The sequence below is a fragment of the Hevea brasiliensis genome, chromosome 9 (assembly GCF_030052815.1).
Source record: "Hevea brasiliensis isolate MT/VB/25A 57/8 chromosome 9, ASM3005281v1, whole genome shotgun sequence".
Classification (NCBI taxonomy): domain Eukaryota; kingdom Viridiplantae; phylum Streptophyta; class Magnoliopsida; order Malpighiales; family Euphorbiaceae; genus Hevea; species Hevea brasiliensis.
In genome coordinates, this window is record NC_079501.1 from 22,986,827 (window position 1) to 23,013,485 (window position 26,659).

General features: G+C 33.9%; 3 protein-coding genes across 4 annotated transcripts; 1 reads left to right on the plus strand and 2 right to left on the minus strand.

Moving 5' to 3' along the window:
• Positions 1-6,162: 6,162 nt before the first annotated feature.
• LOC110659351 (40S ribosomal protein S19-3) lies at positions 6,163-8,202 on the minus strand. Its single transcript, XM_058153448.1, has 4 exons — positions 7,970-8,202; positions 6,962-7,052; positions 6,654-6,837; positions 6,163-6,414 (listed from the first exon to the last, which is right to left on the minus strand). Exons 1-4 carry the CDS (start codon positions 8,051-8,053, stop codon positions 6,342-6,344), a joined length of 432 nt encoding a protein of 143 aa, XP_058009431.1. The 5' UTR covers positions 8,054-8,202; the 3' UTR covers positions 6,163-6,341.
• A 1,146-nt stretch (positions 8,203-9,348) lies between these two features.
• On the minus strand, positions 9,349-12,944 carry LOC110659353 (microtubule-destabilizing protein 60-like). The gene is made up of 8 exons (XM_021817250.2): positions 11,671-12,944; positions 11,500-11,545; positions 11,322-11,414; positions 11,109-11,228; positions 10,844-10,942; positions 10,495-10,554; positions 10,312-10,406; positions 9,349-9,685 (listed from the first exon to the last, which is right to left on the minus strand). Exons 1-8 carry the CDS (start codon positions 12,654-12,656, stop codon positions 9,571-9,573), a joined length of 1,614 nt encoding a protein of 537 aa, XP_021672942.2. The 5' UTR covers positions 12,657-12,944; the 3' UTR covers positions 9,349-9,570.
• A 6,381-nt stretch (positions 12,945-19,325) lies between these two features.
• On the plus strand, positions 19,326-22,196 carry LOC110659354 (UDP-glucose 6-dehydrogenase 1). 2 transcript variants are annotated; one of them, XM_021817251.2, is made up of 2 exons: positions 19,326-19,479; positions 20,420-22,196. In XM_021817251.2, exon 2 carries the CDS (start codon positions 20,443-20,445, stop codon positions 21,883-21,885), a length of 1,443 nt encoding a protein of 480 aa, XP_021672943.2. In that variant the 5' UTR covers positions 19,326-19,479; positions 20,420-20,442; the 3' UTR covers positions 21,886-22,196. The 2 variants fall into 2 exon arrangements, with proteins under 2 accessions (XP_021672943.2, XP_021672944.2); XM_021817252.2 differs by lacking the exon at positions 19,326-19,479 and adding an exon at positions 19,501-19,636.
• Positions 22,197-26,659: the final 4,463 nt, after the last annotated feature.

Sequence of the window (26,659 nt, forward strand, 5' to 3'; positions counted from 1 at the left end):
GATTTCATGCCCAGTCGTTCAACTATGGGCGATCTTTCTCATCAGAAGCTTGATGGAGAAATATAGAGATGGGAAGAAAGATCTACACATGGTTTTTATTGATTTGGAGAAGGCTTATGATAGTGTTCCAAGAGAGGTCTTATGGAATGCGTTAGAACAAAAGAGGGTATCTATTAGGTACATACAAGTATTGAAAGATATGTATGAAGGAGCAACTACTATTGTGCGCACAGTGGGAGGGGACACAAGAGATTTTCCGATCTCAATTGGATTACACCAAGGATCAGCCATAAACCCTTACCTTTTTACATTAGTTTTAGATGAACGTACTGAAACACATACAAGAGAGTATTCCTTGGTGCATGATGTTTGCGGATGATATTGTTCTGATAGATGAGACACGAGAAGGAGTCAATAGAAAGCTAGAACTTTGGAGAAGTACTCTAGAGTCAAAGGGTTTTAAGTTAAGTAGAACGAAGACAGAATACATGCATTGCAAGTTCAGTGAAGGCCAAACTGGTGATAGGGAAGGAGTTAGTTTGAATGGAGTGGCACTGTCCCAAAGTAATCACTTTAAATATCTAGGCTTAGTCCTTCAAGTAGATGGGGGATGTGAGGAGGATGTTAGTCATAGGATTAAAGCCGGATGGTTGAAGTGGAGACGTGCCACGGGAGTTTTATGTGATCGTAAGATTCCCAATAAATTAAAAGGAAAATTTTACCGCATACCATACGATGACGCTATGCTATATGGTAGTGAGTGTTGGGCACTGAAAGAGTCGTATGCATCTAAGATAAGAGTTGCAGAGATGAGAATGTTAAGGTGGATGAGTGGTCATACTAGACTAGATAAAGTCCGTAATGAAAGTATTAGAGAAAAGGTAGGAGTGGTGCCAATTGAAGATAAGTTGAGAGAAGGGAGATTGAGGTGGTTTGGTCATGTGAAGCGTAGACATACGGAGGCTCCAGTTAGACAAATAGAGCACATTAGGCTAGAGGATAGAAAGAAAAAAAGGGGTAGACCTAAATTGACTTGAAGGAGAGTAGTACAGCATGACTTAGAAGCATTACACATTTCTGAGGATTTAACCCAAAATCGTTTAGAGTGGAAAAAACGAATCTATATAGCCGATCCCAAATTTTTGGGATAAAGGCTTAGTTGAGTTGAGTTGAGTAGATGTAAGCTTAGATTTTGTTCATTTCGGTGCTGTAGCTTTAGGAAGAGGGAAGGAGGAATGGGGGAAGAGGGCAGAGATAATGCGTGCAAAGAGAAAAAGCATAGTTGTGGCTTCACGAATTTTGCTAGGCATTAACCGATTTTTTTTTTTTTTTTTTTAATCTATGCCCATGCTGCATGCCAAAGCTTCATGAATGATTATGATTATGAGGCATAATGGCAGTGTACTAGGTAGTGATGAGAGCAGATATGTAATTTGATTTTGAAAATTATGAGACTAGAGGCGAAGTAAGATTGGAACTTGAACTCGCTTTGTTTGTTTTATAAAAAAATATATTTTTTAAAAATATTTTTTTGTATATTTAGCACACTAAAAAAATAAGCTCTTGAAAAATATTTATTTAATTAAAAAAAATTAAATTATTTTTAAAGAAAATTAATCTTTTTAAGGGGAAGTTATTTTTTACTTTTTTAGATTTTAATAATTTTATTAAAAAAATATTTGTACATGTATAAAATAAAAATCATCAAATAAACAAAGAAAAATATTTTCATGAAGTGAAAAATTTATCGTATATTAAATTATTTTTTGCGGTTAAAATTTAATTTTTTTATTTATATTACAGAAATATTGATTTTTTAAATTAATTAGTGTTTCGCATATTGTAACTCTTTCAAAAACTCTGAACTGATTGTTTTTACACAATTAAAATTATCAAAATTGCTTTACTTAAAATCTAATTTCTTTTTTCCTTTTATATTGTTTTTAGTGTATTTAGAATTATTAATAAAATAAATTTTTAAATATATTAATTAGATGATATTTTAATTTTAAAATTTTTAAAATAATTGAATTTTTTAATAATATTTAATAAAATAAAAATTAAAAAAATGCAAGAGCTTTATTCATCACCTGAAATTGCTGAGAACGGAAAAAATTATCTTGTATGGAATAACCAAAGGTAGCTATTAAATCTTTACGGGGAAAAAAAAATTATGATTTTGTGGAATCCATCTTTATGTAAATATATATTTTTCATTGGTGTTAGTTTTGTGGCGCTTAGCATATAAAAATTGTGTTGAGTTATTATTGTATTTTATTTTAAGTAATTAAAATATATAATTAATTATTTTAAATATATTAAGTTTGAGTTTAACTGGAGCATGATCCAAACCTTGTTCTAACTTGATTTATTTCAAGCTTGTTTATAAATATGCATGAATTAAGATCTCAACATTAAATATATATTAATATACTATTTAAAAAATAGCTAAATTTTTTGTTAATAAATAAAAAAAATTATTTAATCAATTGAAATTTATTTAGTTTAAGTTAAATAAATATTTAAAAAATAAATTATTACTAGCTCATCAATTGTTAGATATGTAATAGAGTTTAAAATGGGATTTTTTTTGTAAAATGATAAAAAATGTTTTGTGGTTCTACTCATTTTTAATTCACGGTTTATAATTATTTCCGTCTTTTTTTCATAAAAAAATACTGTTATGGCATTAAATTTTTAATTAAAAATTATTTTTATTATAATTGTGGGTCTTACTATTCCTTTTTTTCCACATCTGCCTCTTCTTCCTCCTGCCAACCATCATTCAAGCAACAATTTCCTTTGTTTCTAGTAACATTACTTGGATCTCCTCCGATGATTACGGATCTTGATCATCCCAATTGACTCATTCATTAGCACTGCTCCTTTCATCTTTAGACTGTGATGATTTTCAATGTTACAAAATTCATTTAATAAAACACATGTAGGTTGCTCTAGCTGGCGCATAAAAAAACATGTATCTTGTGAGGGAAAGGAACAACTTTTGTTCTTTGTATAATGTTTTTTGTTTTTTCAAAGCAAATAACATTAGAAAAAACTCAAATTACAGGCATATCATGATGAATAAGGGAAAGCAGATGAGGTGATAATTCTCATGAATGAGTAAATATGGTACTTGAAATAGAGGAGTTTTTGCTAGAACATGTGTAACTTGATTCCCAAATCTCCAAACCACAGGAAAAACACGAGTGGACAGTAAATGCCACCATATCACTTTCCACCCATTCAGCAACTGCAAAACAGCAAGCTATGTAAATTTGGAAGAGGACCCATGAAGAAAAGACTTCTAAAACGACATTGATACAAAACAAAAGACGAGAGATTGAAGCAACCAAATTATAACCCATCATCATTTAACACATGCAGGATTGTCATTGAAGCTATAGGTTCCTCAACTAGAGAAATATGCACTATCCTGTAACTAAAATGGAAAGAAATAAGAGAATTTATTTCATATCCCATAGCCGAGAGAGGCGGTAAGAATTTCTACTCTGCTAGCTTGAGGTGAGAGAAGATTCCCACAATAAGACCGTAGAGAGCAACTTTTTCAACAAGGACCGATGAGAATCATTCCTATGAACAACTTCTGTTGTTGTGCATGCCCGGACTCCAGAGGACTGATAAGAATCATTCCTATGAACTACTTCTTAGCTCGAACTCCAGTATCAGCAACGATCCCATTGCCATATCAGCAAATAAATCAGCAAGTCCACAAGCAAAACCTGAGGACAAGTGAGTATACCCTTTAAAAAGATGATAAGATTTAGCCTCAGGGAAGAAGAAGACGAAGTGGAAAGAGAAGTGGGACTCATATTATAATAAAAAACAATTTTAATTAAATATTTCATGCCACGTAAGTAGATTTTAACATAAAAAGATGGAAACTCGTGATTTGCTCATCGAATGAAACTTTAGGATGTCACGTTGTCACAGAGTGAATTGCAGGACTCTGAACTGAAAAATGGATGAAATCACAAAGTATTTTTTATTTATAAATTTTTCTTTTTTTTAGCATGGAATTAGGATAATGGAGATTCAAATGTATATTTATCAACTATTAATATATTCTCAACCATGAAACCAAACCAAATTAAATTAAATAAACTTTAAATTAAAAAATGTTTTAGTTTTAGATCAAATAAACTTTTAAAAAATATTTTAAATAATATTTAAATTAAAAATGTGAAAAATAAATTCATCTAAAACTAATCAATGATCACTCCAATATTTTATTTTTTTGGTTTCTCTGTTTAGGAATGACAGAGCTCATTATTATTATTATTATTATTATTGAATTTAAGACAAATTTAGATCAATAATTAATATTTATGTTTGGTTAGAATTTTATATATTAGAAATAAAAAAATTAATGTCATTGAATTTTATATATATATAAATGTATATTTTTTGAATTCTTTAAAAATGGCCAAATATTATATTAAAAATTTAACATAATGTAATTAAGCAAAATAATAAAAATAATTTATTAATCTAACTTATTTCAAATTTTAAAAACTAAATGGTGTATATCTTTATATCATTTGTCAAATATATGTGTGTGAAAGGTAAGCCTTCAAAAATGCTTTGCAAGAATATGTCATTTAACTTTTTAAAAAATCGTCGTATGACATTTTAAAATATTAAATTAATACAATTTAAGAAATGATAAAAATAATCTATTAATTAATTTATTTTAAACTTTAAAAATTAAATAGTATACATTGTTATATCATTTATTAAATAAAAAATTGTTTAAATTATTGATAAAAATATAAAATATGATATTGTTAAATTCTTTTAAAATATATATATATAAGGAAAACAATGAATATTTATTTTAAGAAATAAATATTTAATTTAATTTTGATAGTTATATAACTATTCAAAAATTTAAATTACATTAAATTATGTTTAACATATATATAACTTTAGAAAATAGCTCATAAAATAAGACCTCTTCAAAAATTGTCATATAGCATATTAAAAAGATTAATACAATTAAGAAAAATAATATATTAATTAAATTTATTAAATATATTATTAAAATAATTAAAAATTTTAACAATAACAAAATTTTAGTGTATTTTTAAAAATATAAAAAAATAATTATTAATTTTTTAAAAATATAATAAAAAATAATTTCTCACCGGAAGGACAATGTAACTAGCTCTATTAGCTAATTAGCTTTAAATGAATTAAGGACTAATTTGATAGGACAAAAAAAATATAATTGTAATAGAATAATAATAATAATAATAATAATAATAATAAAAAGTTTCAATTTAATTTATTTTTTAAATTATATTATATTTATTACATTATTCTAAATATACACTAAGATTATATAATTGGTCATGAATTCAGTTATCAACGATACCCCACCGACCAACAAACAAATTCGTAAGTCGGGTTATGAACAGTTCTACTCCCGAATATAGGGCATGTAGAAATAGGCGGATTTGCTTTTAAGTGCTAACACGTCTCCCTTCAGTCCCTTACCTAAACCACAAATATAAATCTCTTTTCTTTTTTTAACATACATACGAGGATATTACATATATAGATTGCAAACTAAACTCTCACCCAAGTCCATCAAACAACGGGCACAAAACCCAACTTAACATGGAGCCCTAGAACTAAAATGAGTGACCCGTAAAGTACTCTATTGGGGCAGCCAACACGTCAACAAAATAACGCCTTCCGCCATCAGAAACCGACCAACGTCATTGGTATTTCAAACCATAAAAATTATTATTATTATTTTTAATTTTAGAACAATATAAAGTATTTATTCTAATGCTATATTTAAAAAATTTTCACAACTAAACTATTTTCTAATGTTCCCGAAAAGCCTTGTTTTCAACTCTCCATTAAAGAAAATTAGCGTCCATTGTAATCTTCACAAACCCTAACCGTAAATTCCCAACTGCCAACGATACACTCGTTAGCTTATTTATTGATGCATATGATTGCAATACAACATTCACCTCAGGATTTTGCTTATCATGATTCCAAATGTTTATACCTCCAATAATTACAAAAGCACTTTGAGAAGTGAGTTGAAAGACGTCCCTGGAAGGATCAGCGATTGTCTGTATTTCCTTTTCGCAGCAAAAAGTTTAGGACAATGGGATTACATAATGTTTAAATCTCAAAATATCATATATAAAATGCAAACTGGAATGAACCATGTTCATCTCAAAGACACGGACAGTTGAAAGCCAAAAAATGTCATAACATGTAATCTGATTGACTATAACAGAAAGCTAAAACTACCAAAATAAACTGCAGTTCTGTACCACAGCCCAATGTTTGATTGATCAAGGGGCAACCACAATCCGCCCAGCCACTTGGTCAAGATCCCTTTGACCGCTTGAAGTGATTCTCCTCCCACTACCACAACAGCAATCGCATGCTTATCAGTCAATAATCACTTATCAAGACCTATGCCATGTTCATGGTAATATGAAGGATGAAGACAGGTGAATAAAGATGAATTTCCAAAAAGATTTAAATTAAATGCAAGGCAACATCCATCCTCAAGAAACAGAAGAAATTTGAGCAAAATCAGAGGACCATAGTTTGATGACATGGTAAAATGAAGCCTAGCCTGTAAGAAATCCAGAGCTCACCCTTTGGGGTCAATGTCAACAATGTTCATATTCTGCAATTGCTGAAGAATGTGACGAGCAATAGCACCACTGCTCTTGCAGAAATGAGGTGGACGACTTCCATTTCTCTTGCTCCCACCATAAATCCTACGGAAGGCACCCACACCAAGGCCTCCCCTCAAGTAAATCTTCCTAGCCATAGAGGCTGCAAAATGATAAAATATCAGATACACAAGACAATCTCAGCAGTGACGGTGCATCAACAGCTTTACAAGCATATATCCAAAGTAGGTGCATGAGTGGGGAGAGAGAGAGAGAGCGAGACTCACCAGCTCTAACATAGTACCAGTCTGGGTCATAGGGTGCAAGCTCTTTGAGTGTACCAGTCTTCACAATATCAGTCCAGTGAGGCAACTCAATCTGTAATCCAACAAAGAATGAAATAGGAGATAAAACTTACCATGAAATATCAATAAAGATTACATAGTATAATGAAAGAACAAAACTGTTCCATATATAAGATGTCAACAGAAAATTGAAACAAATATATGTCACTCTCATTTGTCATTAACTCAAAAAAGGCTGTCACCAAAATAAACAATACACCTTACAACTCTACCATACCCATATCACCAATGAACAAAATAAACAATACACCTCACAACTCAACCATACCCATATCACCAATGAACTTATATTTCAAGATTAGCTAGTCAATCCATTAGAGATAGGCCGATGTCAAGAACATAACGTCCTACACAGCTCTATAGAATTTTGCTATCCTTCAAGAACTAGAAACACAAATGTCCTCCCTAAACACTGAAGAAAACATATTGCCTACAATTTTCAAGAGTGATATCCTCCTAACCCTTGTTTAAGACCTCATCATATGGCACGCAGCTGAGATCCATCTCTAATGCATTTGTTACAACAAAAAGAAGTTATCAAAATTATCGAAATGCAATCAAGTGGAAAGTAATTATTTCCCTAAGACCTTGTGTTCCTAATCTTAAACCCTCAAAAAACATCGTTAAATAGTTAAAGCTCAAGCCATAGTTCTACCTGACCAACCCAGTTCAAGCACATTCACAGGATGTCTACTCCAATCAAACTAGACTCCAAAAAAGTTCATGAACCCACAAGGTATGATGGTATAATTTTCGCATCAAATTCATCTATCAATCAATCAAATAACATTCATTGAACCGCAAATACAAAAATAAATGCGCAGTAATTAAAACACAGCAATTTCACAATCAGATCTAATTGGCAAAAACCCTAAAACCTATACTTACACCGAGAAGGGACTGAAAAAAGAACTATAGAAGAAGCTATACCTTGCCGGATCGCTTGAGGTGGGCAGCGTAAGCCTTGACGAACTCGTGAGGAGAAACGTCCTTAACAGTCCTAGCGGTCGCCATTATTTAAGAGTCACGTCGAGAGGCCTCCTTTGATTCAAGCAGAGGCGCTATTTGCAGAGCTAAAGATAAAAAACAGGCTCTGTCCCTCACTAGGGCTCTGTTGCATTGCGTTATCAGTATTTATAGACAGTGGAAATAATTAGGTTAGGGTTTCTCATAATCTTTTGGACAGTTGGACCACCCAGGTTTCCGGTTTTACGGGTCGGGTGTTTGGGTCCCGTCCTTCAAAACTTGGGCTCACATGAATGGGCTTGGAATACTTTGGATCAAGGTACAATTAGTGAGCAAACGATCAAACGTATGCAAGGGAGACTATCCACAATTTCTAAACCCAAATGTATAAAGACCTAGAGTGGGCTCACATGAATGGGCTTGGAATACTTTGGGTCAAGGTACAATTAGTGAGCAAACGATCAAACGTATGCAAGGGAGACTATCCACAATTTCTAAACCCAAATGCATAAAGACCTAGAGGCCATTCACATAAGAATCCTCAAAAATGGCTCTATAGGAGGAATTACATGAGAAGACACCCTTAGAAGTGCAATCCCAAGTAAGCCCATATTTTGGAGGCTCAAAGAGAGAAATAGAAACAACAGTAATAGCATTTAACAAATAAGAGTGTCCAATCGCAGCCTTGTTAACAGGGAGGATATCAGCTGCAAAACAAACCACTTCGGCCCAAGCACTCAAGATACAGAACTAAAAAATATAAAGTATCCCCTCGTCTAAGACCCGAAAATCATGGCAAAGGTTGACCATTCAGAAGAACATACAGAGAAGTCGATCTAACACAACTCATAAGCACAGAGTTCCAAAGCGGAGACAATGCAAGGTATTCTCAAGAATTTATTTTATCATACGCCTTCTTCTAATCAATAAAACCTTTTTACAGTTGTTTTGACAAACTGGAAATATATCATCATCACCAATAACATTCCAAAACTTTCCAGCCCTGAAGCCTTGAAAGTTTAATACTACACTAACACAATGTTGCATTGCTTAGCTTGAAAAGTGGGAGACAAAGACACTGTAGGTGCAAACAGAGATAGAATATGCATGATTTTCAGTGAGTGGATTTAGTAGGGACCCCCTAATAGTTTCACATTTCACTTTTTTTTTTTTTTCTGTGTGTGTGTTACTAAAACGAGAGGCAAGATTATTCCACAATTTCAGCGAATAACATTGCACCCACACACATTTTCATCCTACTTTATTCTGCAGTCCAATTCATTTTAGTCTATGAACAACAATTCATCTCTATCCTCAGAACATGAAGATATGGAGAATGAAAATGAAGAGACATAACCCAGCAGGATTTTCATTAATTTCACTGTACTTGAAAAACAAACCAAAAGTCTCAAAAATGGCAACTAAATCGGTTGCTTCATGTACAAATTTTTGAAAAGAATATTGAAGGGGGAAAGGGAAAAAGAATTATGATTTAAGTTATTTAGTGATTTGATGAGGAATGATAATGCCCGAAATGCTTCTATTCTTATCTTCCCTATGTTGCCTCACTGTTGGTAAGCGAAAGTGTTGAGGTCGTTCCATGATAGACAGCATTTGATCTTCTTATGTTGAGGTATGTGAAATTTTGGTTCTCTGGGCACAGTTGGATGCTTCATCGACCTTCGATTAAACACAAAAAAGATAATAAAGTATATTATTTCAAGGAAAATGCTTCATTGAATTGCAATAGAACTCACTCAGCATAAGACACAAGTAGATAGACACAAGCCAAACTTTAGACAACTTCGCATTTTAATCAACAATAAAGGGTTCTGCATACACTACCCTCACAGCTTTAATGCAGTACAGTCTATTTTAATTGTTAGAGACAAATCAAAACAAGGTTACCAAAATGCGAATCATTACAATAGAATAGTAAAACAAGGAATGCCAAAAATTTGACAAAATATGTTATTAAAGCATATGTTATTAAAGCATATGTACTGGCATCAAAGAAGCTTAAAATTGTTATCAAACATTATATTTCTTCATCCCTTTCGTGTTAACCGTCAAAATTGTTATTGTGTACAATGCATTCTAAGCTTAGAACATGTGAGTGTTAATAACATTTAGAAATATACAAAAGGCAGTGTACTTGTTAAGCATTATAGTTTCAAAAAATCATTAGTTATAACCAATATGTATAGAAATGAAGTACCTTGCTTGACATTAAAACTTAACTTTTTTTATTTTTTGAAAGAACATTACAATTTACATAAAAATAAACTAAGCAGATAAACCTTTACCTTCTGGGAATGAAGGGCCGATCGAAATAGGGCAAAGGCTGTGCTTTTGGAACAAGCTCCTTCCTCAGTCTGCGTATTTCTTCCTCTTCAACCATCTAAAGGGGAAAAAAAAATAGACTAGTGTAAAAATAGAACAAGCTCCAATAAGTCAATATCATGCAATTAGTGTGATATTTCATTTACCTTTTGCTGCCTTTCTCTTTCCATCTTGTATTGCTCAATAAGACTTAACTTCTCAGCCACCTGATATCACACTAATTGTCAACTTTCAAGTGTCTCTATGATTAAGAATTAAAACAAAGGCATAAAATATAGCAGCCATAAGCTTTGATGCATTTCAACAAGAAAGATGAGCTTTCTAGTTTAATGAGGCTCCAAAGCAATAGGTTAGGTACCCAGCAAGAGAAAAGATATTCAACCTTCTAAATAGCTACTAGCAACTTAAACATGAAGAGAGCAAAGCATGTATTGAAAATCAGCATAAGATATGAGATATCCATGAGCTGCAATTTTAAAATAGTTAAAGAATTACCTGCTGGTCAAATTCAGCTCGCTCCACTGCCCGAATATCACTATGGAGCTTAAGGTCAATGGGCCTAGTGTTCTCTTTTACTGGAGGTTTGATTAGACACTGAAATGACGTAGAACCATGATCAAGTAAGTGAACTTGTGAACCAAAAAAAAAAAAGAGGATCGAAGGGTTTAAGTACAAGAAAGCTTGATAGTCTTCTGTCTAGATTTATAAAATCACCCCTACTTTCATATTCCTATTTGATTTTAACAGTTGAAAAACCCACCTCTGGTTCATCTGTTGTCCAAGGAAGGCCTTGCGCAATAGGAATCCGCTGCTTCTCCTCTTCAGTCATCGTTTCCTGTAACTTTTTCATGAACTCCTCCTCCTTCATTCTTCCTCTTTGCTACAATGAGAGCCAATCACCACAATTTACAATAGAATTCATCAAAAGCAAGGTTTAACATTCCATGATAAATTCCCATTATAGAATATCTACCTCTGTCCTTAGCTTAAATGGCTTTTGACATGTGATCTTTAGTTGCTTCTTCTTCCATCTCCTCCCACCCATTGTTCCACATGACTCGGAGCTCTAAAACACAAACAATGTGACACAAATTCAATAATTGAAAAGACCATGGACGCAAACCCTCAATTTGGAAGGGGGAAAATCTTACATTTCTTCGGCTTCTCCGACCTCCATTAGAAGTCCTGCTAGAAATACTGAAATTTGCAGGTAAAAAATGCAAAATGAACTACCCAGTCAAAATCCAAAGTTTCAAAACATAAAAACAAGTTATCAAAATGTAGAGTTGAACAAATCAATTAATTAAGCTATAATCACTAACCTGCCTTGACTGCTGTCCGACGATGAGGAAACAGAAAGCCTTGGATCCAAACCCAGATTCTCAGAAGTCAGAAACAAATCCGATGGGCATAATGAAGAAGGAGAATCCTGCATTTCGGCCACCTTAGAAGACTGGAATTCAGGCAATGTACATGAATAATTAGTCTGAATCTCTGGCACTTTAGGATGCTGTAATCCGGGCAGTGCCCATTGCGTTACTTTCTTCTCCTCCTCCTTAATCTTCTCCTCTTCCTTCTTATCAGAATCCTTCGCATCTGGTATCGTTCGTAGCTGCTCAAAAGCCTTAACCAGATGCATCACCATCCCAGATTCAGGTACACTATTTCTTGCTTGTTCCAGTAGCTTGTCTCTTCTTCTTTTAATTGTAGAAATACCCACTTGACCCGATTGCTCACTCTCACCCAAACTTTGATTATCCGAACCATACCCACCTTCGGTCTCATCCTTTTGACCCATAAATCCCTTCTCTATCTCCTCCTCTTCACCTTCACTTTCAGCGTTATAATCACTGGTTTTTCCTTTATCCATTTCGTTTTTCTGTTCGATGCCATCTCGATTCTTAAAAAACTCTTCCTGGGAAGCTCTTAATGTCTCATAGGCAACACACAGACACTTGATTAAATTACCTCCAAATTTCTCTTTGCATTTGCAGTCCACCGTTGAAGTTGAATTCACTTTCCCCTTCCTTGAATTCTTCTTTGCCACCACAAACTTCCTTTCCCTAATCTTGTTTCTAGGGGAGTAAGGGACCGCATTGTGATTGATAATTGGATTCTTTGATGCTGTTTTTTGGGATTTTGCAGATTTGATCAGTGGGGAATTTGTGGGTTTTGCACCAGGGCTTGAATATGAAACGTTGGGGTTTGAATTCTCAGATATTTTGGAGATTTCTTGAATCTTTGATTGAAACCCATGAGTATCTTTCACCGGGGTAACTGATTTTGAACTTTTGGTGCTGAAATCCATGGGAAAAAAGAAACAGCTGAAAACACAAATGAATCAGTGGAGAAAATAAAAGAAATTGGAGATTTTGATTGTTTGATAAGGAGAGAGACGAAGATAGAATTGGGTTACTTTGATTGATCGATGAAATGGGGAATAGATGAAGAAAAGGAACGTTGAAGATTTTGGACGCTCTGTGTAACGGCTAGTTTTCCTGGTGGTAGGGTTGTAGCATGCGGCACGTTGGATTGTTATTTTGAATAATTATCTGGTTTTTGACCGTCAGATTGGCAGGCAGGTTAGGGGATTAAGTAACCGTGGAGATGCTGATCGTTGAGATTAGCAGCCGTTATGGCGAGGAGCCTATACGATGACGGATGAGGATGATGATTATTTTCTTGTGCAACTAAAAATGAGGGATATGCATTTTTATTTCATCATTTAGTATTTTTATTCTAAAAATTATATTTAAAGTTAAAATATTCTTTTTATCGTTGGATAATAACCTAGTGATTAATTGATGAATATATATATATTAATTAGTGATAACTAATAATTAGGATAGCGTCTAAAAGAGTCATTCGCGATTATGATTATGATGGGTGATTAAGTATTTTGAGCTTATATGTTCACCCTTTAAAGTATAATGTCATTACGTCATTACGACTACCTCTAAAAATGGTAGATTGAAAAAAAAAATCCATCCTTCTTGGTGTTAATGGATCTTTATTTATAGAATAAGTGAGCCAATGCCTATTGATCACATGTAAAGATAGCACAAATGGGTTACCTTGATTACAGAAATTTATTTGAATAGTCCAATCAGATCATTTTAGAACAATAATAACTCTGACATATCTAAATTATTAGTGACAAAAAATAACTAGACAATTAGTATAATAAACAATTCATCTAACATGTTTATTTGGGACAAACTAGTGCACCGGCCTGCTTATTAGAAACATATCAACTCAAACAAGTCAAAAGAAAATATAAACTATATCTAAATAACACAATATTTATCAGTCATACTTTCTCGAATTATACGTATGATAATTAATGAATATAATGGCCTTATAAGAGAATTCAATTTCATATATTTACATGTATATGTGTGCCTCAATTGCTTCTGGTACTTCATCGTAGGAATGCGTTATTGTGGCATACCATTTCTACAAAGGAATATTGTTGGTGGGATTCTCTAAAGGGGGACAATTAGGAAATGAGGTTTTCGATATTCAACTTGTTTACGAGCGTACACATATCTTGTGTGCAAGGGTTCGTCTACTCATGTCGTAGGGAGTACACGACTCCTTTATGGGCATACACATGTCTCTGGCATGATGGCTCATCTACTCATGCTGTAGGAAATATATGACTCGTTTATGAGTGTACACGTGTCCTTCATACGAAAGCTCATCTGATTATAGTATATCAATTAATATTCGAACTTATATTTTAAAAAATAAGATAAGAAAGTTATTAAATATTAGATATATTTTATATCTTCGCCTCTTTATTTATTTGATTAATTAATAATTAATTAAAAAATTAAAAAATACATAAATCATGACTAGCATTAAAACTTGAATATAAAGTCTTCAAGCCCGTAATATAGTCTCACTAGACTAATTAACTAGGTTTTCAAATGAATTAAATTAGTGTTTTTGTAAAAATGTATAAATTTAGTAAAAAAAATTATTATATATAGAAAAATATATTATTAAGCTAATAATTGAATAATTAAGTAGAAACATCATTCTTCTCTCTTTTTAGTGAGAAAGCGTCTACCTTCATTCTATCAGTTTCCATCTACCATTTTTTAGTTTTAATAACCTTTCCCTGCCCTTTCAACCCAATTGAAGGTTGGATCCACCCTCACCCTCTTTGGTTGGTTGCGTGGTTTGTTGATTTACCAGACTTGTGTCTAAGGGAGGGTTTTAGGGCAGATCAACAAAGATGGTTCAGTTTCTATTTAGGGGTTTCTCTCGTCTGCTGGCATCAAAGGCAGTGATTGTCTCATACGATGGCTATCTTCATCTCCACAGGGTTAAATGAGAATGAGATGCCCGTCAACAAAGCCTTCACTGGTTCAGTCTGGCACTGGTTCTTAGCCCTAGGTTGTCTTGAGCTTTGCTATATAGTTGGCCGACTCCCTCTCCCTCTGAGAAGCAAGGTTCTCTAGCCGGATCCACAGGGGTGCATGTCTTTCCATTGTTTGTACCGAGCTCCTTATGTGCTTTCCTTTGTTTCACATACACCTCCACCATGGAAGACAACATTGGTGTGATAAGGAAGATGGAACTGTTGTGTTAGGGAGGTCGGAGTTTCGAGTTGTAACCCATTTCTCCTAGGGCCTTCATTCGGATCCTTGTATCTTGATTTTGGGTTTGGATCTGAGTTTGAGTTTGTAGCAAAATTTTCTTTTGGGCTTCAGGGCCTTAAAATCGTAAACTTTTAATGAAATATCCTATTTTCTTTTTAAAAAAATCAAGTAGAAAATGTTACAGAAGTTATAATCAGACATGTGTTGGGCTTTCTAGAAAAAATCACAGAAAGAGAGGCTATGTAATGATTGAAGTCAGTCCTTGAATTAGATTTTAGAGTCCCAATAAAATTGGGAATTTGGGATAAATAACAAAAATCTGGCAGCATATTTTTGGGTTTTTGCTCCTTGGATTAATAACTCGATGGAAATTACCCTTTTTTTCAACTAATATTAACTCATCCTACATTGTAATAATAGCAGTTATTGATCTAAATATATAAAAATATTAATTAATATTATATTTTAATAACTTATTTTATGTATAAATATTAAATTAATATTAATTTAATTTAATTTTAGTCATTCACACGTAAAACCCTTTTTCTTTATTTTGATTCCATAAAAATCATCAAATTCTAATAATTTGTCAGAATTGCTAATATAGTGTGTCCAACTGGATTTTTATAATTAAAATTTTCTCTATCCTCTTACGTAATTTCTCTTTCCCTTTCATCTCTCTCGACTTATTGTCACTTTCTTTTCTCTTTTTCTCTCTCCTCAGTTTGCAGGTCATGACATTCAATTGCCACCAACGAGAATTCTAACATATCACCTCAATTTCCTGCATGGTTGTCTTATGCTCTACAACCTCTCATGATACAAATTTAACAAACCCTTTTTATCCAAAGCCAATTGCAGTTGCAACCCTTGTTTTACTTTGCAAGGATGGCTTTTGATGTAAACAAGCCATATCTTTCCTTCACCCCTTGTCCCGTCGGAGGATTCTCCTTCCCAATATGAGGAGCGATGATAAAAGGAAAGAAACTTGTCAATTTATTGATTGGCTACACTTGGGAGCTTTATTGACTTGCTACAACTTGTTAATTGGACCAAAGAGGCGAAGGACCATGTCGGTTATTGCTATTGCCAAGGTTGGAGAAAGGGGAGGCCACAAAAGAGGCCTTACCCATTATACGAGCTTCAAGTTTGGCAATTTTAGTAGGCAAGGACTGCTTTGATTGATTGGAAGAGTTGGAGGAGAAATGTATCAACATATCATTAGACATTGTCCACGAAATTCCAACTGTTTAGCAACCAAAAAAGATTTCAAATCATTTAGATAGAATCACAATTGAGCTGAGAAAAATGAGTTTAGTACTTTAAATTGAGAAAAAAAAACTCTAAAATGCTAGTATTTTGATATGAAAAGAAGAATCTTTAGTAGTCTTTTGATATATGTTAGTCTTCTGGCTTGTAATGTATGTGGTGGTTTTTAGTAAGGTTTTGTATTTTTTCCATATTGTTAATCATGTTTTTGAAATGGCTTCCATATGAATATACTAACATCTAACAGTTGAAAGAGGCACTGCCTTCTCTCCAACAACTCTTTCTCTTTCTCTTTCTCATCTTTCTTCATCATTTTTCTTCTCTTTATTCCTTTTCTCCTTTTAATTTTCTTTTTGAGTAGCCGCTGGTGAGTTTATCTAGATTTTTTTTATCCTTTTCTCTTTTTTTTCCCCTAACAAAATCTAAGATTTGTGTTCTTTTGAAGCAGATCAAAATTTATCTCCTTAAATTTTCTATCTATTAAGAACGGATAGGAGATTTTCTCTTTAATATCAGGGTTTATGTCTCCCTTAATGGGTTATTTATTTATTTATTTATTTTGTAGTATTTAATGGGTTTTTTGGCTTTTAAAAATACAATGTGGATTATTGATTTCTTTTGGTTAGAGACTTTAAATCGTCAAGTATGGGTAATTCTCTTCTATTAATAGAGATTGGTAGTGTTCTCAATTGAAATTTTCTGTTTAAATTATTGTGGCAACAAAAATAGCAATTTTCAAGAAAGCAGTGTTGCAGAATATTTTTTTTTTTTTCATCTTTAAAGTGAAAAATGACTTTTTATTAATTGCAATACTATTCTTTTGTGCTCAGATTAATTTTAAATGGAAGTTTTCAATTGTGTATATTTGTATTTTTTTTTTATTAACAAATTATGTTGTATTTATATTATGATGTTTATGAATAAATTGCTAAATTTTCTCAATGGATAAAAAAATTCAATTAATTGACAATTTGTGAATTCAAAATTTTCATTGATACTGGTTGATAAAAGGTTATTTTCACACTCATTATGTCCAAAAAATACTATTTTTCCTCATCAGCTTTCCTTAACCCCTACAAACAACAAAGAAAATGACATAATACACAAGTTCCTAACACAAACCATAAACCAGTCCCCATCATCCCTAACCCATTGCCTTTTAAATAAGAGAACCCTTAACATACAACGAACAGATCCACACGCAAAGCCAATAGCAACAATTTCCTTCGAGTTTAGCTCCAACGCCTGGTTGACGCCCTACCTCGCTCTCAATCCTCATCATGAGTTTCAAAATGACGATTTTCGTTTCAGCATTGGCTTGCGACATCTCTAGGTTCTATTTTCATGTTGAAATTTTGGTCTAATTTTTAAGGCACAAAATTCAGAATGATCAATCAAACAAATGGAATATATGCATACAGAGATAACATGACGAACCTGTACAAAATATATTCCAGCTATGATTCCTCAAATGCTTTATCATGCTCTCTCTTGTCCAAACTACAAATTAGTAATACCTTTATGTAAATTAAATTTCCCCTATAATTACCAGCAAATAGCCATCGTTATCATGAACTTTTGAGAAATCATTATTTCAGTCCTAACTTAATATAGCAGCAAAGACACTCTTAACATATTCCTGAATCCTTAAGCAAATTATGCTTGGTTTTGAAGCTTTCTCTGTACATACCAGAAATTGTACTATTTTAAGTTTTGGTTCATGTTTTTAAATCTTAATTGCACATAAAAGTCATTGCTCATACAACTGCCGTTTGGTTATTATACATTAAACACAGTTTATGCTATCGCCATGATCTTATTTTGTTCAAAATACTCTATGTAATATTAGGGGTGAGCACTTGGTTAATCAAATCGAACCGAATATAATTTTTTATTAATCAAATTATTAATCGACTCTAAAAATATTAACTGAATCGAACCGAACTGAAATTAATCGAAACCGAATATAATAGGTCTATTATTGGTTATAACCGAATTAAACGAATAAAATAAAATATATATTTTATATTATTAATTGTTTAATAAAATATTAATAAAAATATATTTATATTCTTTTTTATTTATAAAAAATAATAAATATGATTTAATATTAATAAGATAATAATTATAAGTTAAATATTATTATAAAATCATAAAAATAATAATTATAAATAATATAATATTAATAAAATTATAATTAATATATTAATTAATTAAAATTTGATTATTTTAGTTAGTTCAGTTATCAAATTAAAGATAACCAAACCAATAACCGAAAATCTAAAATTTTTATTATTACTAATCGAAAACTGAACCAAATTTACTCTTATCAAAATAATCAAATTTTATCAGTTCAGTTCGGTTATTTAATTATAACCGAATAATGAACACACCTATATAAAATATGATATAAATGTATTTTGTATGTAAATTAACTTAGTAAGTAATTTATTCTTAAATTGTAAAATATAATAATATCTATAAAATAATTTAAAATTTATAAATAAATTAATAAATTCATTACATTTGAAGAAAAGTACAACTTATCAAGTTTCATCTAAGTAAGTTACTTTCTGATAAGTTAGCTTGGTAAGGCAAATCAAATAAAATTTTTTTCCTGCATTTTCTATGAAGTTTTACTTTAACATTATAAGGTTTTAAATTTGAATTTCGATTAAAATTAATTAATTATATATATATATATATATATATATATATATATATATATATATATATATATAAGTTTCACCGATGCATTATTGATAAATATATGAACATATCAGACCAAAATTCCTATATTGTAAGCACACTGATTAAAACTGAACAAACGAAGAAGGTTCATTGATCTGTGCTTTACAGGTAACTTCCCACTGTGTATTTTTATTCCGATTCAAAACGCGTGGAATTAAAGAACAATACAGCTTTGCAGTCCAAGGGCATTTTCGTAACGTTGCTTCATCCTACACCTCCCGGCTAAATAAAACTCCACGTTATCTTTATTTTGACCTTTCTACCCCTCCCCTTCTCCACCCGCCAATAAAATGGTCGTGTTTAGAATGCCTGTAGATTGAAAGCGCCACTTCAACCGTAACAATTTGGTCATTTTATTATTAGCAGTGGGGGGGCCGTGGCCGATCTAAGATTTGAAGCCACTATTTAAACCCTGACTCTGCTCTCTTTCCAAACGCGCGCTTGCACAGACACCACCTCTCTTTCATTTGTACACTTCTTCCGCTTCTACGTTGCACAAAGGTATAAATGTTGCTCTGAATCCTTAGATTGTTCAATTTGGTCGTTGCCATGATTAGTTTTCGATTTTGTTTGTTCTTCTTTGTTTGCTGGTTCTCGTAGATCTGCTGACATTCTATTTTTTTGTTCTCCATCTTTGACTTCTGCGCTTATTAGAGAGGTATTGTTGAGATTAGTAATCCAATTTTCGAGTTAATTGTGATATTTTAGATGTGATTCAAACGTTCAGTAGTTGATTAGCTGTTCATGTCCTTCTTTTTTGAGATTTGCAAGATCTATAAATTTTTTTTTTTCATTTTTGCTGGATCTGTCGTTTTGGTTGAGGATAATTTTGTGATTTGGTTGGATCTTGACATTTCTCAGCTTTAGTTGTTGTTGTTGTTGTAGTGCTAGCTGAAGGTTTCACTTTTCCCTTTTATCTTTAATTTTATTTTCTTACAATGATAATCACTGCGCGAGTAATTAATTTAAAATGACTTATATTAGTTAGGATTTATAGAAGAGGAAGCCAGCAAATCAAGCATGATTTTGGGTTGTGGTGATTTAATTTAGTTTAGAAAAATGATAATCTAGAAATGTTTTGTTTCATTTTGTGATCCAATATGGAGTTCAAAAGTCTAGATCTAATAATGCTTAAATGTACATATCAAAGCTGGTCGTAAAATAAAAATGGATACACAGCTTCTGCTCTAGAATACAACTTGCTGTCAAAAAAGAAGGAAAAGAAAAAGATGGTGTTCTAATGATTCAAATGTAAAAGGACAATGTTATTTAGCGTTGATTTTTTCACCCACTGTGTTGGAAGTTTGCAAATTCTAGATCCATTCCCTCTTTGTTTTTTTGTATGCGTAGGTAAGTCAATTGTCATGGGAGCACATAGGAATCTACTCTGTGTATTATTTTTTTCTCCTTCCCTTATATATTTAAGTTTCCTATGTTTCAGGTGGTAAACTTTGACAAAAAAAAATGGTGAAGATTTGCTGCATTGGAGCAGGTTATGTAGGTGGGCCTACAATGGCAGTCATCGCACTCAAGTGCCCATCAATTGAAGTGGCCGTAGTTGATATCTCTGTCTCTAGGATCAACGCATGGAACAGTGATCAGCTGCCCATATATGAGCCAGGCCTTGATGGTGTGGTGAAGGAGTGCCGAGGCAGGAACCTCTTCTTCAGCACTGATGTGGAGAAAAATGTCTCCGAGGCTGATATAGTCTTTGTTTCTGTCAACACCCCAACCAAAACTCAAGGGCTTGGAGCTGGTAAAGCTGCTGATCTTACATATTGGGAGAGTGCAGCACGTATGATTGCTGATGTGTCAAAGTCTAACAAAATTGTTGTTGAGAAATCAACAGTTCCAGTTAAGACAGCAGAGGCAATCGAAAAAATTTTGACCCACAACAGCAAGGGGATCAAATTCCAGATCCTCTCAAACCCCGAGTTCCTTGCTGAGGGAACTGCAATCAGTGATCTGCTTAGCCCAGATAGGGTTCTCATTGGAGGAAGGGAAACCCCAGAAGGCCAGGCAGCCATCAAATCATTGAAGGATGTTTATGCTCAGTGGGTACCTGAAGATTGCATATTAACTACCAACCTTTGGTCTGCAGAGCTGTCCAAGCTTGCTGCCAATGCCTTCTTGGCCCAGAGGATCTCATCTGTTAATGCTATGTCAGCTCTGTGCGAGGCAACTGGGGCTGATGTTACCCAGGTGTCATTTGCTGTTGGCAAGGACACTAGAATTGGTCCCAAATTCTTGAATGCTAGTGTTGGTTTTGGTGGTTCCTGCTTCCAGAAGGACATTCTGAATCTAGTTTACATCTGCGAGTGCAATGGCCTTCCAGAGGTGGCGGAGTATTGGAAACAAGTCATCAAGATCAATGACTACCAGAAGAACCGATTTGTGAACCGTGTTGTATCCTCTATGTTTAATACAGTTTCAAATAAAAAAATTGCCATTTTAGGGTTTGCATTCAAGAAGGATACTGGTGACACAAGGGAGACCCCTGCAATTGATGTCTGCAAGGGACTGTTGGGAGATAAGGCCCGGTTGAGCATCTATGATCCACAGGTGACTGATGACCAGATTCAGAGGGATCTTACCATGAAGAAGTTTGACTGGGACCATCCTCTCCATCTCCAGCCGACAAGCCCCACTACTGTTAAGCAAGTTACTGTAGTTTGGGATGCATATGAGGCAACAAAAGATGCCCATGGTCTTTGCTTTTTGACTGAGTGGGATGAGTTCAAGACTCTTGATTACAAGAGGATTTATGATAACATGCAGAAGCCAGCTTTTGTTTTTGATGGAAGGAACGTTGTGAATGTGGATAAGCTGAGGGAGATTGGTTTCATTGTATATTCGATTGGTAAGCCACTGGATGCATGGCTCAAGGACATGCCTGCTGTAGCCTGAAAAGGAGGCTGATTGGTTTGCTCATTTTGCGGGTCAACTGGTTGCAATTAGAGGCTAGCAATTTGATTCTTTACCATTTTTTAAGTATTGTTATTGTTTCTTGCTTTCCATGGTAGTTGGGCCAATTGGCATTATTTTCATGTTGGAAGCAGGAGGCTCTATGTTTTGTCATACCTTATCTTGCCCGTTCAAATATATCTCTTTTACTGGTACTTGTTCTTAGAACACTTAATTTGGCTTGTATTTGATTTAATGTATAATAATAATTAGATGGTGAATTCCACAAGGGTGGAAAACCTTTGTCTTCGCTACTTTTTGAATGGCAAAATAGATTAATATTATTTTTGTCTTGATGCCTCTACTTCTGAACTAAATGGAGAGAGTGAATATGGTCATTGAGTGTACAAAAACAGAAGGCAAGTTGAGGTAGAATATTACCACCAAGAATGATTTTCGCCAGTCCTTTTCTGAAAATTTGACCACATTGGTTTCTAGTTTAAATTTTTGCAGGGTTCTGTATTTAGGTTTTACAAGCATCCTATAGAGGCTGCAGACTGGAAAATGTGCTACGTAGGGGCTGACAAGATTCGGCTCTAGTTCAAATTCTGCACTATTATTGAACTTGATTTGATATGCATCTTTTTAGAGGCTGCAAGCTGGAAAACTTGGTAATTTCCTTGGCTGATCTCATGAATCTTTATTTTCTACGAGCAGAATAATGAGATTTAGGCAGAATCTCATTATGTGAAACTTAGATCAGGCTTGAGAAGCAAAATAGGCAACATCAAATTGAGCAATTTGCTGAGGTTCTCTTTTACTTTTTGTTAATCCATTAGGCCTTATATATGGTTTGTGGTTGACACAATATTATTATTTACATCATGAAATTATATTATAATATTAATTATTAACAAACCTTTATTATTTCACAATGAATTTCATTAATAATTTAGCTCTTTTTTAAAAAAAAAAAAACTATTTTATTCCTACCAAAGGAAAACAATATTTTACTGTTAAATTGTAACACCCCTGATTTATATATATTATTATTGGGCTTCGTGTAGGTATCCTCAATTCGCGGAAATTCGACAGTTGTCCGGATGCTGAATTTCCTACTGCATGCATCACCTACCGGAAAAGTCTCCGAATTGGATCGAGATTTTGGCTACCCCACCATTTTTAGGCATCCCGAGCACGCTCCCGAAGTCGGAATTGGCAAAGGTAAACCCGAACCTTGTTTTTTCGTAATTTTCTAGTGCTTAAATAGGATTAAAAATCTATAAAATATTCATGGTAGCTTAGAAAATTACGATTCTTTTTGCAATAGCTTAGTAATATTTCTAAGGACCGCGGGGCAAAGTTTTATAATTTTTAGAGCTTATTTGAGCAGTTTTTGCAAAAATGATCAATTATAAGGACTAAATTAAAATTTTACATATTGTGATGGATGATTGATTTGATGGGCCCAGGAGGGGCTGTGTGATGTGATTGAGTTGTGGATATATGGATTGTGGATATAGAAGTGTGTTTTGAGCCCTTTTACAGGTTGGGTAGGTCCTAGGTATAGGGAAGACTCTGCTGGATTTTCGGCATGACTTAGGACGTATTGGGTCTTTTCTTGATTTGTATTGAGTCATTTGTATTAAATGATTGTAATAAAATTGTCAGGTGAGCCGATGCCTTTCTTCCTCCGCTACCAATGACCACCACAAGTCTGCGTGAGTAAAATATCAATTTTAATTGTAATTTCGATATTATTATATATTCAGCATGCCCATGCATCACTTATATGCATATATTTATGTAGTTAAACTCTAGGCACGATTTATGATGCATTGATAACTGTTAAAGTGCCATGATGTTGTTATGGTAATTTGGAGCAGTGTGTGTGCGTTGGTGTGCGTGTGATGAGGTGTGAACTATGGATAGGACGGGTAGTCACGGCTTGAGTTCTTCGCTGGGACCCGATCCTTCGAGGGGTAGTCACGGCTTGAGTTCTTCGCTGGGACCCTCGATTTGGTTTATTAAGCGAAAGTCCGGCTTGAGTTCTTCACGGCACCAAAGTTGGATTTAAGAGAGTCAGTATAGGGGATCGGCTCCCATATGTTATGATTGATGCTACAGGGTGCGTGAGTGCTCCAAATTACCTTTTTGATGTTATGATGTGAAAATGATGTTGATGTTGCATTTCACTCTACAGGGTGCATTAGTTTTAGATAGTTATAGAGATTATGGTTAAAATTGATATTTTACTCTCTGAGTCGAACGCTCACTCCTGTTCAATATTTTTTTTCAGGCTACAGGAGGATTTTATTTTTGGTTAACCTGCTTTTCTCCTTCGCAGGTTGTTTATCAATATTTGTGTAATTTTATTTACTCCTAGAATTTCCGCATGTGTTAGAAGTATTTATTTGATTATGGTCTGTAATATTATTATCATGTTGGACCTGTAAACGTATAATGATATGTATGTTTGATGGATTGGATGAGGGAGCTGAGCTCCCATTTATTTTTATGAGGATATGAGTATGTGGAGAGTGAGCTGAGCTCCCCAATTGAGTATTTATTATGTTTACAGGTCGGGTGAGTCGAAAACTCCCCGTTGGAAAGTCCATTTTATGGTCGGATTCTGTCCGTTTGGTTTCTTGAAATTGGGCCCAAATGGGCCTTAGAGTTGGGTTAATGAACAGTTAGGCTTACTACGGGCCTCGGGGGCTTTAGGTGGCAGTCTAGTCTTGGGTCCGGCCCATAGGTTGGGTCGTGACAAATGTGGTATCAGAGCTTAGGCTCCAGATTCTTAGGGAATGTTCATCTAAAGTGTTGGGAAGAGTCTACTAGGAGTCACATGCGGAGTATAGGATTCTGTTTCGTCTTTTCCTGTAATTCTTTGTTTCTAGATTCTACGTTATACCTCGGGAAATATAAGATTACCTCAGTTAGTGTCTTGATTTTCGTGGAGTACATAGAAACATGAAATAGATTTAGCAAACTTATTGAGATCTACCTTGGAAACACGTACTCCAATAAATACTATATTTTCGTCAGTATGGGTTAAATGGTGTGCCAATTTCGTGCAAGGCACGAGTACATAAACGTGAGTCTTGAAAGTACAGTTGCCCTAGATAAGGATGAGGATACCATTGCTGGTAGTCATCAGTGGATGACCCAGACAGAATAAGTTTATGATAATAGAAGATTCAAGAGAGATAAGAGATTAAGAGACCTAGTCTGCCAGGACGTATCGTAGTAACTATACAATATTCTCGATGTACGTGCTCGTAGTGCAGATTACTGATCGACATGAGATTATTATGTAGAGCTGCGTACTTCCTGTAGTGCTTATGATGAGGATGTTGCGCATCTCTGCTTTGGTACAAGAATGCCGCAAGCGAGTTCTATATCCGCAAAGGAGTTGGGAACTCTTGGTTAGGGATCTAGAGCTAGAATATCGAAGGTCACGGTTGGGTGGTAACTAGAGTCGGTGACCCGATTACCTAGCATGAGCTAGAGTTACAATGAAGAGTTGCTATCGGCACTGCAGGTTTGGACTAGTTGCAAAGTAAATGTGACACCTATAGAGTGAGACCATCTAGTCTTCGGTAGGGAATTTTGGATGGTTTTTGCAGTATGACAAACATTTTGCTTAGAGCTTAGTGAGAATAGTATACCTTGTGTGTATCAGTATGGAATAAAAGTACAACCCTACTACCTAGAGAAGGTCGAAACTATGAATATATGATTTACAGAGCTATGATATGATAAGAGAGACATTAGTTTGACATGGTTTTGGGCAAGGTGGTAAATGTTGTACCTTTGTTGCAGCAAGTTAGGGTATAGTTCTATATTTTCAGAAGGGATCGAAAGTTATTACTAATAATGGTGACCCACAAAATAGTGCCCCAGATGGGACTGTAGAGTGTGGTAGAGAGTAGTTGGCTCAGGTATCCTGGAGAGGATACAAGTTCCATTATAGGAATCATATATAATCAGATCACGATGGATGTAAATCCTTTGAATTGGATGACGGGTTTGGATGCCCGGAACCTTAAGTTTTGGCTAATTGAGTAAACATGGATAATAATAATAATAACAAATAAATAAAATTACTACAGAATCAGTTCTCGAGGTGGTAAGGGTATTATGTAAGCTAAAGGATAAGAATAGAGATCATACAATAAAAGTATGACTGTAATTTCTTTGAGTTCCTTTCTAATTTCAAATTATTCAAAACAATAGTATAATCTAATTATAATAGTGTTAAGAGTAATAAATTAGCGAAGATAAATCACGAAGTCCAATGGATAAAGAAAGTGCAGAATGAAAGTTTGGACAATTGATTGCAGATGCAATATAATCTAAATGCTAGTGGAAGTACTAGCTAGAGTGGTCAAATGACCAAATCTGAGTAGCACAGACATATGATAACGCGATAGAGACTCTGAAAGATATAGTTAGCAAGTACAGCTATTATGTTAGGAAAAAGAATGGAACCAGGGATAGAATAGTCAAGTTCTATTTTGGGTAAGACAAAGGAAATAAATGAAAGGACAACCTAAAGAGCGCATAATAAAAGGAACAAAGTTAAGATATAGGATAGGCTAAGTGTTATTCTTGGCAAGGAGAATGACAAGGATGGAAAACCCAAAATGGGACCACATTAGTGAGAAAAGTGATGGAGGTATGGAATACAATAATAATGAGTAAATGTTATAAGGTGTGCGATGGTATTGCGGACTACCTAAATAGGTAGAGAAAGAGAAGTTAGTAAGCAGTA